Source organism: Dermacentor variabilis, chromosome 2 (assembly GCF_050947875.1).
Source record: "Dermacentor variabilis isolate Ectoservices chromosome 2, ASM5094787v1, whole genome shotgun sequence".
Classification (NCBI taxonomy): domain Eukaryota; kingdom Metazoa; phylum Arthropoda; class Arachnida; order Ixodida; family Ixodidae; genus Dermacentor; species Dermacentor variabilis.
Genome location: NC_134569.1, coordinates 111,338,606 through 111,351,459, shown reverse-complemented (window position 1 = coordinate 111,351,459; position 12,854 = coordinate 111,338,606). Strand labels below are relative to the sequence as shown.

At 42.9% G+C, this 12,854-nt stretch overlaps 1 protein-coding gene across 3 annotated transcripts in view; it reads right to left on the bottom strand.

Moving 5' to 3' along the window:
• Positions 1-12,854, bottom strand: part of LOC142572540 (uncharacterized) — a 34,405-nt gene that overhangs the window by 17,393 nt on the left and 4,158 nt on the right. For 2 of the 3 annotated variants that reach the window (XM_075681715.1, XM_075681716.1), the window contains exons 5-9: positions 10,578-10,823; positions 9,655-9,795; positions 4,639-4,762; positions 2,292-2,395; positions 801-896 (exon numbers count right to left, since the gene is read on the bottom strand). In XM_075681715.1, the coding sequence (XP_075537830.1) occupies positions 801-896; positions 2,292-2,395; positions 4,639-4,762; positions 9,655-9,795; positions 10,578-10,823 (711 nt within the window). The remainder of the gene's footprint in view (positions 1-800; positions 897-2,291; positions 2,396-4,638; positions 4,763-9,654; positions 9,796-10,577; positions 10,824-12,854) is intronic. The other variant, XM_075681717.1, reaches the window with a different exon arrangement.

Sequence of the window (12,854 nt, the reverse complement as noted above, 5' to 3'; positions counted from 1 at the left end):
ACTACAATAAACAACATTTTGCAGGTTTAACGTTGGATGTAACTTGCACAACGAATTTTGCAGGTTGCAAACACAGCCTTTACAACTTAGTGGCTAGGCTTGGTTTGTCCTAGGGTTTTTGTGTGGCCGGCAACTACTAGAATGGCTAGGCTTCGCTAGTTTTGGTTTCAAGGAGGCGCCGGTGACATGGCTGGTGACCATACCAGCAATGTATCTAAATGAAATCATTTCTATTTGACTTGGTGGCCAAATTAGCGAACGGCCATGCAGTCGGAGTCTGAAGAATTGCACGATGTCCTGTAAGGTGCCCGAAATTTCAGTCTTTATATGTTAAGTTTATGGGGCCAGCGGCAGTGCCGAGGATCTGTCTGAATAATCAAGCATGAGTGAATCATCGGTGTCCGAATTATCGGTAAGCGACTGTATCAAGGTTTAGCTGTAATTGGGGTATATCTGTATCAGATAGAAAAATGATGGTGCTCTTGCTTAAGTGCGCTAATCTGCACAAAAGAAACATCTGCACTAGAATACAGTTACACAGGTGATTAAACTGCAATGACATTATCCATTATTCACTACTCTCACAACCAAGATGATAGGAAAACAAAAGCTATGAGCCAATTTTTGAAAGCAGGCCAGTTGACTGGACACAAGTACAGTAAGAGTGCAAAAACCAAAGACAGGAAAGCACTGCGCATCAGCATCGTGCTTATTTAATTGCCTAGCTTTTGTTGTGCAAGGACTACCTGCCATCCAATATCAAGCCCAAAAATGTTCCATGCTCCTTTTCTAAAACACACCTTTTCAGAAATCCGCATGTGGTATTCTTTCTCAGATGCTTCCAGCTTCTGAACCCAGTTGTGCTCGGCCGCTGCTATCTTCTTGTCGCACTCTTGCTGCAGAGTAGAGAAAAGGTCAATCCACATTGGCAGCAATATCAGTTCGCACAACTTGCGCACCAACCACCATGATTTTTATAAAGAGCCTCGCTGTCGATGAAAATATAGGCTGCAACAGTAAAACTATGAGTGGCGTATAGAAAGTAAGTTCCAATTAGTTCTTAAATGAGGCACAAGCACCAGAAATTGCAATGTTCATATATTGTCAGATAGAGTCATGCAAAGTATGTTTATTCAGGTGTAAATTATCCTTGTCAGGAATTTGTGGTAGCACACCAGCAAGTTTTGTAGAATGGCGTCGTGATAATTCGCTGGCGGAGACTGAAACCAGCACGTCACTTGATTTTGTGTCTCAATTTAAGAATAATTTGGAGCTTACATTCTGGATGACCCTCAATAACTAAGTTAACTAAGAAAGAAACATGAACCACAGAACAAGTGCTGGTTGCCAAATGTATTTTTATGCTATGAAATTCCAGCCTTTTATAGCATGCGTTTAATAATTTTTCAGTGTTATACGCCAAAAAGTTCAAACCTCAACACATCAGCCACTTATACTGCTAAATAATTTCTAGAGGAAAAAAATTCTTTAATGACACTTTTGCTGTTGCATTCAGGTATGTTTCAATGTGTCTTGTTATCTGACATGGCAAAGTTGGTGCTGTTACAAGCATTTTACAGACAGTTTTGTTACAGACAGATACCTAAACCACAAAAAAAAAAAAGAAAAGAAAAATGTTTGAAACGAAACTGCTATATTATGCACAACCAATGAAAATCTGCAATGCATTTTTGAAATTCTCACAAATGAAGTGGCATTTGACATCATAAATGTCCCTCAATTAATCCATATTTCACACCTTGCACTGAATTTTCCTGCTGCTCATTCACCATCTTTCAGTGCATGATATCCTGTAGACTTGAAGTGCTTTCTTGTAACAGTTCGAAAACCGAATTCTTAGAAGATCGCCTCCCTGTTGTGCAATATTTTTCTTTTTTTCTGGCGGCCATCTCCTAAGCACATGAAAAGACCAGCTACTTACAATGTCATACTGTATTGGCTGACCTGTGTGGTGTCAGGTTTTGTAGCAGGGAAATTAAGCTTTCTATAAAACTTTCGGTAGTCCGACAATGCCTGAAGATCTGCATGTCAATTTCTTTTAGAAGTAAAGAATGATGCCCTTTAGACCTCAAAATGTGATGAACCAGATAAGTCCTTTAATAAACTATCTGATTCTGCATGCATGCAGCTTGCCTGCTTGTTTAATGGATGGCTTGATTACAACACTAATAAGCCAATCTAGAAGAGCCATCTAGGATCATCACTGCTTGTTTTGCAATGCAGCCTTCCCAAAATCGCACATCAGCACATCTACAGCTTCACCTGCCTACCTTGAGGAGTCGGAAATCAGCCACCTTGGCGCGGGAGCGTTCTTCATCCAACGCTTTTTCCAGCAAAGCCAGCTGCTGCTGGTGCTGAGTTTTGATCTCGGACACTGCATGGCAATCACCAACAGCAGCGGTCACTGGCACTCACTGATAAGAGCAACAAGTAATTTAAGCCAAGCCAAGTTACAAGCAGAGACAGCTGGTGACAAAGAATAACTGGATAATGTACTACATGGCTGTGTAGAGAAGTACTTCAAAAAACCGCACCAAGGAAGTGGAAATCACATGCTATAAAAATTACAACTAATGCTCATTGACAAAGCTTGTTGGCTGCTGTAAATATTAACCTTGAGATCATTTCAGCACTCACACACACACCACAGTCAAATGAGCTTCTCTTGGGTTAAAAGCACACGTTTTTATACCCAGATAAGCACAGTTAAAATTGAGGGTAATCAATGGGATTCGTGTGACACTAATGTGTTAGCATTCATTTGCCCCTGTTCTGTCCCTATTGCATGTTGCCATTTTGTGCGGAATGACAATTAAAAACATCAACGGTCAAACGATGTTGTTCTTGAGACTCCGCAGTAAGCATCCGATGCCTTGCTTTAGCTCCTCTTGCCAAGCACTCTTGCTGTTCCTTGTTCATTTCAACTGTGCTCTGCTGACAGCTTGTCTTTGCTACCCCTGCCAAATGGTGTTACCTTTGCTTATTTATTTCAGCTGCAGGCCTTCATCGTATAGCCTCGGCATTCTTTCGTCAACACTCTTGTACAGAATAGCTTTTACCACTGATAGAAGGTACCACTCGTACCGCTCATAGTCCATCATTGCATTTGACTATACAGTACACAGAAAACAAACGAAGCGACTACCGGGAGCAAAGTGCATCTGCTGACAACCTAGTGCCAACTGTGCAGGGCTGCATTTCAGTGCACCACGAGTGGTGCCTCTTCTCCTCTTTGATTACCTCCATGCAAGGTAGTGCGGTGCTCATCTGGGTCTATCGTATGGTGCCTGCTTCCTCCTCTCCCCTCCCTGCGGCGCACTTCCTCTCGTGACGTCAGGTGCCTCCTCCTCTACCACCTGCGTCGCCCTCCTTTCTGCTCCATTCCTCTCCCCTCTCTTGCCGTGCAAAAGCTGACAGATGGGTTTTCTTTCACATGAGCACTCATTTGTAACGCATTAAAACAAGGAAGAACTAGACCACGCATGAAGTGGTTGAAATAACACTAAAATTAGCGATGCTTGTGCACAAGATACATGGCCATAGGTTTGAAAGTAACAATGTGATTTCATCATCACTGAATGCAAGGAAAGACATGCTAACACGGACAGAAGTCTGTAGTTGTCTCGTGTGGTGAGTTTCAAATAAGTTCGCAGGTTAGCTAGCCCCTGTTTTCACAATATATAGCTCTCAAAGGTTCATTACACGATTTCTGGGTTCTCTACACATGCTTAGCCAGCATCACTGCCTTATTGACTAGCCCTACTTCAAGATAGAGGTTGGGAAGATGTTTGATTACAGATACATGCTGCCAGCAAAATTACTTCGCAAATTTTTTACGCCTTAAGCTGCTTACAACCATAAAAAAAATCAGTAGACTTCAGCGATTCTTCCAGTTTTAACTGAACTACTGAACCAGCACCAGGCTCTCACAGCAGACATCGCCATCTTCTCAAGAACAACTTCTTTGCAATATTCTCCCCACGGCGGGGGGAATGCCACCCAGTGCTGCGGTTGACCGCCTACCTCTTTTGAGGGGCGACTCCACAATTAGAATGAAATAAATGGTGAATTCTCCCCCCCCCCCAACCCTGAAATCCACAGGTGTGCCTTTATCATGTGAGAAAATATAAGAAAAGAAAATGTGAAGTGGAAGCTGAGAAAATCTCACTTTTCTAATGTGTTTTCAACAAAACTTGTCTTTGGAAAGTGCCACTGCACCACGAATAACGGAGCTATCCATTGATGCACCGCCACCATCTTGATGCAGTCATGTAAACAGAAATCAGAGGTTCAGACAGCTGCAGTACCGTACTTTGCTATGCAAAATTAAATGCAAAAGAAGGGAGTTAAAAAAAGGAAGAGCTTGCGTTGCGATTGGTTACTGCTGCTACTTGTGCACAGGAAGTGCTCCAATGTGCACAGGATGTGCTCCTACTGGCAGACGCAGATTTGAATCACTGGCATATGTGTATTGTGCACATTTTGACAGCAGTGAGCTGTGAACGATGCAATGGTTGCACAAGAAAAAAAGAAAGAAGAAGAAAGGAAAAAGGAAGGAACAAAGCCTATTTGCTTGTGTGCCTTGTTCACGCTGTAATGACATTCACAATTACTCACTCTGTTTTTGAAGCTGGTCTCGCTCGGCTGAGGCAGCATCAAGAGACTCGGATAGCTGGCGCGCCTGCTGCTCGAGCTCTTGCTGCTCCATGCGCCACTTGGCCTGCGCCTCTGCTTCGTTTTCCTGCAAGGCACACAGTATGGGCGCATCACTCGACCAAGCAAGGTGCTGTAAATGTCACGAGAACATGATGAAACTGGAGCCTCAAATTTAATATCCTGCAAATGCTCTCTCTCTCTCTCTCTATCGTGGTTGCATAGTAGGTCTACATGCAGCCTACACGTGACATTTTGAATCTCTCGAATAAGTGACAAGTTGAAGAGCACCCCCAGATCACCCGAATAAAAACTGAAGAGAAAATTTTCACAAAGCTGAATAAATATTTCAATAGAGCTGACCATTTGAGAACACGTGACAATCACGAACATGAACACAAACGTGATTTCCAAGGCCTTTGTTAGCTTTACGCACATGCTTCGCAGAAAGCACAAACATAACATACGAATGAAATATAAAACAGAGTGAGCACCTTGAGAACCTAAAACATAGCATGTTGAAATGTAACAAACTGTAGCATTGTAGAAAAATGGGCCAGTTTTCTATCTTTCATGCAGCTGATCTTACTGTAGTTCTGTAGAAGGAAAGGTAAAAGTATGATTTATGTTTACACCTGTTACCTAACACCCTGTACCTAGTTTTTAATCAGTTTCAAAAACTTATAAACAATGGATAAAAAAAAAGAAAGAATTGTGGCCACACAGAGTTTGAATTAGTGCAAGCTATCTGTAACAGTTTCTCACCATGAGTCATTTTTTATGCAGTAAACTACAGCATGAGAGCTCATTTTCCTGTTTCACAATTTATGTAAGGGTGCCTCTGTGCTTTGTTATTCGTGGCAGCAGCACATGAAGGAAAGGATGCAGCATTCTGCTAACGAAGAATTGCAGTGTTTCCAATTCAGCAACTCAATGCCTTTAAGAGCGCCCTGAACCACTTCTCGGGCTTGGTGGCAAAACACATACCGTGGATAGCATACGCTGCTGAGAACATCTCCCCCACATTTTGCAGTCACGCACGGAGTGTGGAGTTCATAAGCAGAGCTCAAAGATGGCTTTTTCACAGACACTCTCTTTTCAAACAGAAGCCTTCTCCTCAGCCATTTCGAAGCTGCTTGTGACTGTCATAGTTTGTCATTGAGCTGATTCCCATAGACGGCTACTATTGGCCGATAGCTAACATCAAGTGCTTCTTCCTAAGCTGACATCAAGTGCTTCTTCCTACTGTTACTGTGTATACTAACTAACATGGCTAACTAAGCAGGCTTAAGTAAATAAAAATCTGCTTTTTGAATTTTGATAAGAATTACGCACTTGCGGTAGAAGCCGACTATCGCCCGCTCACGCTCGGTCGCGCCCACCCACATACACAGAAACTTTGGCACACTACTTATCAGTGTTGCAGCCTTCAGGTATCGCTAATTTCAATTGGTTTTGAGCACTCCACTACCTCGAACCACGCGAAGTCTAACTAAGACCACATGTACGGCATGCCTGCCACACCTCATGAGGAATGGCAGTCAGCATCTACAACAAATTCTCCTGGCACACACTCCCGGCCGCTCCTGGCCATACACCTTGGCAGACGTTGCTTCGTAATGAGCTCATCAAAATGCACAATCTGGATTTGGCTACTATCCGTGCAGGACAAAACCGGTCTGCACCATGTAGCATGGTCAGGCTGGAGCACAAAAGCGTGGGCACGCACTATAACCCTGCCATGCACATAGCAAACATTGTGCTATATGCACTACAGTTGCACGTTGCTGTGTCTGCTGCATGGCATAGGTATCATGGCCACCACAGTATGCCACGATGAACCCTCTTGTTGGTGAAACAACTGGACAACTGTGTGCTCTGACTCGTCTCTGCGGGTGGCAAGCATAGCAGAGATCAGTAACCAGAGCGAGTGCCACACATGCCTAACCCGAAAATGGAAAAAAAAAAAAGAACAAAAGAAAATGCCCAACGTGGCCTTACCCCTTGCTATCCCCACTATGTAGCTTCCAGCGTGCAAGCGGAGACAAAAGAAGACAGAAAGCTGCGCGTTGGTGCAATAACTACCTCTAACTCTGCTTATACTTGAAGTATTCTAAAAATTATTGTGGCAGGAGATTCGCTAGGCAACATCTTTTAACAGTAAAGTAATTCTATAAATACTTGAAAAATTCTTCAGGGCTCCTTTATACAACGCATTACCATCTTTCATGCAACACACCTTACACAAGATTCAACATGTACGCTCAACAATAGGCCCAAACTGCCCAGCTCCCACTCTGCGATCAAGCTCACACTAGCAGCCCTGTTGGTGCTGAGGGTCACTAGAAGCAAAGGGAAGATGGCAACAGTCCATGCGTTCAATTGTTTTTGTTTGAAGCATATGGATGCCCATCTAGCTTTTGTCAAGGAATATTTATACAGGTGTCCTCTAACAGAATTTTACACAGTCCCCATAGGAACAGAATAAATGAATGTAAACTGTAGAGAAATGACCGTCAAAAGTGTAATAAGCTCTTAAATATGTTCTCATTTACATGTGTGTTCCATGCAAATGGGCACTCGATAAAAAAATAGAGTCAACGCAAGGCAACCATATGGGTGCTATGATGTCAATATATATGTTTCAGGTTTTGCAGTGGCCAGTGTACACTACCTTCTGCTGCTAGTCAACAAACATTAATTGAAACTCTTTAGGGTAATTAATTTTTGGTTTGAATTGTTGGGAGTTCATATCAATTAAGCTTAAAGAGGCCCTGAACCACTTTTTACCGAAGTGGAGAAAGGCATTAGAAGTGAAAATAGGCTATTTCAGAAATGCTTTGCCACAAAAAGTACTTCAATGCGTTCACCAGAAGCAGAGTTATTGGCAATCAAACACGGCCTCTGCTGTGCTCCCATTCCTTCTTCAATGCCTTGCACTGCAAAGGCTACGGCGCAGTGGGGCGTGCTCACAATGCTCCGCCTTCTAAATGTCACCGTGGCGTGCAGTTCAAATTTCATTTTGGTTGTTAACATAGACACCACAACTTCCACCTTTGGGGCCTGTGACGCACTAAACATAAGCCAAACGCAGTTGTCCTCAGCGAGGCGCAGTGCACTTAGCCAGTGGACTCGTGGCTGCACCTCGCGGCGGCCGCGGTATCTATGCCATGTAGCTGACCGCAGTTTGATGTCAGCTATCGGCCAATAGCAGCCATCTAAGGGAATGATGAAATAAAGCATCCAGAATAGAGTGAGGACAGGGCCTCCTGTTGAAAAGAGTGTGTGAGAGAAAGGTGACTTTGCGATCCGCTTGCAAGCTCCATGCACTGCGTATGACAGCAAAACTTGGCTGAAATGTTCACAGCAGGGTATGCTACCTGCGGACTATGTTATTTCGCCAAGTCCGAGAGGTGGTTCAGGGCCCCTTTAAGGTCCAACACAGAACTACTCAGTTGTTATGCTAAGCAACGTATGCACCCAGTCGCATAAAAATTATAACATCCCTAAGCTTTTTGTAAAAAATCAGGATCAGCTTCTATTACTAGACAGGTGACCAAGACAGGTGTTTAAATATATAAAAAATCAAGTCAGGGTTGCATCAACTTCTGTACTGTGATATTATGGCCGCTTGGTCACTGGCATTATTTTTTTAGCAGCACTGACCAAGGCATAAAGCCTCTAGAAATTGTAATGTGGTCACATTCTCACGTTTTACGCCTGATGTGTATCACCTGATCAGCAATTTTTTCCATCAAATTGCTCTGCCTTAAGAACACCAAAAATTTCAATTAAAGCATCCATTGGTTCCAAAATTAATTAAGTTACAGTTGAACCTCAAAATAACAAACCTCAATTTAACGAAATTATCCAAGTAGCACATTTTTTTTTCATTTCCCAATCTCTGCACCATTGAAAACCACATATTTTTCTTTTTTTGCAATTTAATGAGGTCATTTTATATTGCAACCCCGATTTAGCAACGTTCTTGCACATCAAATGCACATACCAGGAGCCTCCTTGATAGGCAGATAAAAATGAAAACTTTAGGCAGGGTAAACAGTGCTTTACATGCACCCTTTAAAGGGACACTATAGCGAAACAATAAATCAGTTTGAACTAATGAAGCATTGTTTGAGAACCCTGCAGGCAGTCATTTAAAAAAATAGTTTGATTATTAGATGAAAAAAAATGAAGGTTCAAGTATCAGCATTTGAATTTAACGCGGAAACCCCAGCACCGGTACGTCAGCGTGACGTCAGGGATTCCAAAGTATGTTTTTGCATTTGGGCCGCGTTGGCTGAATAAAGGTTCCCGAAACTTGCCATGTTTAATATTTGGTTCCATGAGAACACAATGTAGTCAATCTTTACCTCTATATATAATTAGTAGGCCCTGGAAGATGCCATCAAAATCGAAGACGTCACAGCCCCCAGGTGCGGGAACTTAAGTAGGCGTTGGCACCTGTATTTCGTTCTTGCGCTTTATCTGGCTTACCAGACGTCTTATCGTTGTAAGAGTGGTGTTTTTGGTGTTGTAGAACGGTAATTTGCTGATGCAGAACAAATAATTTTTCACTTGAGTGCCCTTTAATTAACAAAACCCCGTCATTCATGAAAAGCAAGCAGCAGGTTTAGCAGATGGAGTTCTTCGCTTCCACCTGAATTGGACTGAATTGCTCTTTAACATCAAATAAATATTCCAGCATTCACAAATTCATTATTTCCCCGATTAGTATATGTTGCCCACAAAGTGCCATCTGCCACGAGTGTTCGCATCTTTATCTTGACTGCTCAAATATACAAATCTTGGTTGAATGAAACTCGCGATTTAACGAAGTTTACAGCTGCAGGTAGGACTTCATTATATCGAGGTTTGACTGTACCGAATTATCTTAGATTTAATTATGAAGAGTTGACTGCAACTGTGAGCGTGAAGGCAAGAGCCAGACCTACAAGTACACCAATGAGTGACCCACACCTGCAGCTGCTGCAGCTGGCGCCCTTTCTCATCGAGTGCTCGGGCCAGAGCTTCCCTCTCCTGCATGAGCTGAGTGGATCGCTCACGGCTGTTCTGGATTGTATCCTTACATTTGGCCATCAGGGCTTCCAGGCGCTGAACCTGCATTGTACAAGCAGTGGACACCCATTGGCTGAACAAGGTCATCCTGAAACAGTAGTACTAAAATGGGCATCTACAAAAACTATGGCTGCATGAAAACACCACTAGGTTCTAGAAAGCCCTCACTATTTAGTAGAGCCTCCTTTTATTGCTGTATAACCAGACTGAATGGAACCACATGGATCCAGTGAGCCTTGTTTGGACATACAACTCATGTATTTTCCAGATTAACTGTTCCAGGGTGCATAGACCCAGCGCACCATACAGTAAGAAACAAAAAAAATAAGGAGTTAAGTGTGACATTACATCTTCCCACAATGCAAGCATGAATGCTGAGTTGTTGACAAGAACCTTTTCCCACAGATGCGTACAGTGGTATCAAATGGACTCAATATGCGACAATGCCAAATGTGATTGTACAACAATTCCAGTACTTTCCAAGTGGCTATATTTACAATGAACACTGGCAGTGTTGTCACAATGGACACTTCACAGAATCACCAGGAGTGCTCAGCAAATTTGGGGGAGAGCTGAAGGGTCACTTTTCCATTTTGCAATGCCATGCCAAACTGACTGCAGAAGGCAAAGGCACCACAGCATACAAAACGTGTCAACATCTCCACCGCTAATACTCCCCTCAAAGATCAAATGCCACTGTAACTTCTGCATTAATGGTTCAAAAATGATGCACATTGGTAGTATGATCCTTAACAGCCCAACATTGTGTGATCACCTGCATGCAAACATAAACACGTAAGAAAATGTAGCCACCAGCCCTCTACCTTTTCTTTGTAGTGCGCCAACTCTTCATCCTGCACCGTGGAATCGCACGGGGCACCGGGGATGGCATTGTTGGCTTTCAGCAGGGCCACCTTGGTCTCCAGCGTCTGGATGATGTGCTCTTTCTCTTCCAGCTGGCAGCGCAGGTTCTCTTCCAGGTGAGCTTTGGCCTGCTGCTCCAGCTGAGCCTGCTCTCGCAACTCCCCCATGCGGCGCAAGGCCTTGTCCTGGCTTTCGCTCAAGATGCGCTGCAATGGGCCCACACGTATTCACACACAACACAAAATAAGATGCTTCCTCATTTCTCGGGCAGCCTCTCCTGATAAAGCCACTGCCTAGGGAGTGGCCACCCTGACAAGTCTTGAGCAGCACCAATAAACACAACTACCATTGAACCTCGATATAATGCACACAGATGCAATGAATTATTGGATATAAAAAAGTGCATATATATAAACATATGTATAAGTGCATATATAACCATGTTTCTCGACAATATTAGTGTTAAGGAATAGATGTTTATAATGAACATCAGATATAATGGAGGTATTTTCACATCAGATGAGAGTTCTTTATTACAAGCTTCGACCATACTATCAGCATGAAGAGTGCTTGTATCTACTTTGTTTGCAAATAGTGGCCAACTGCAAGACAGCGACAGGTGACTGCCCAGACTATGTGTGTTGTCCAATTCTTATGACCTAGGAGAGCCTCAAGCTTCTATTTCAAATGATAACCCAACAGAACATCAGCACAAAGCCAGCAAATGTTTCTATGCTTCAGAGAAACTATTATGATGCTGGTTGTCAGTGGGATTTAAGTGGAGTAATACAGCACACAAGGTAGGCATCCTCTATTAGGCCTTTACTATCATGACAAAGAATGTCTTATCCTACATGTGCAATGCCTGCAATTCAGTAGTGGATGGTCAGTCATAAAATATAAGCAAATAGAAAAAGTTTTTCGTTGATATTGTACACAACAAATCTAAAACATGGTTTTAAGGCTAGCACACATCATATTCAACCAATTACATGGTTCTTATGCCTTTGAAGCACATGTAGACAGTTGATATAAAGCGAACTGTCACCCATAAAAGCAGCAGTAAGTCAGGATGGTGCTAAGTTACACTTCAATTTACTTATCGCTGTTAACTTCAGTTGACCTTACATATCCAACTTTTACCACACTATGGCAATCCCTCACTGCTCAAGTTATTGCGCGCTAAGGCACTTATAATGCTTGGAACCAAATGAACTGTATTGGAGAGGAATGCCCGCACTGCAGCCACGTCGCCAGTCGTCCGGGAGGCACAGGCTCGAGGTTGCCTGGGCTGCTCTGGTTGAGACGCTGCCAACGCTGCCTGCTGCTTGCTTGTCCTGTCCTTTGTTTGCATTAGGTTTTGATTGAGGTGCTGCAGTTTTTCCCAACCCTGGAATTACGCAACTGAACTCTGCTATCCATGCCTGATGGCGCCAGCCAGATATCCCCACCGGTCTCACGAGCCATCGTACGTGCTGGTGCCCAGCGTCAGTGGGATCCTGATATCTTCAGCGGCGTACCAATACAGAGAACGAATAATCAAACAGGTTCTCTCAGCCTCACTTTCTGACATTATCCACAGAACTGCACTAATAATCTGACGAGCAGGGTTTCAGGCACAGCGCTTCATAAACTTTCCGCTGCTGCCTGGAGGACATTTATCAGCAAATCCCTTAGCAAGAAATTATGGCATATGGTATAACAGACACACCATAATACTCCTCTCAAGGCAGCAGCAGATTTTATGGGCTCTGGAGAGTGGGTAAAGTTTAAGCTTTAGAGATGATTGAAACATGCAGAGCAACCATCTTCGAGCCAACAATATGTTTTTTTACTTTCTTCTCTCTCTCTCTCTCTCTCTCTCTCTATATATATATATATATATATATATATATATATATATATATATATATATATATATATATATATACACACACACACACACACACACATTCCCACTAATCTATGCACACTTTCATATGTGAAACTAGTTCACAGGCAAGCCTAAGACAATATCCATGAGTGATGGCCACAAGAAGCCATAAAAACCTGCCAATGTAAAATTATATGTAAGAGTTCAAAGAAGCCTTCATTTCATTCCTAACAAGCAATGGCTTGCTGCTATTCTTAGGCAGCGTTGCTGCTTTCCTTACCATAAGCTGCGACAGCTAAAGAGAAAAGAAGCATGCAAGGCATCATCTCACTTTTGCAAAGGTGATCGACAAGCCAGGCTATAC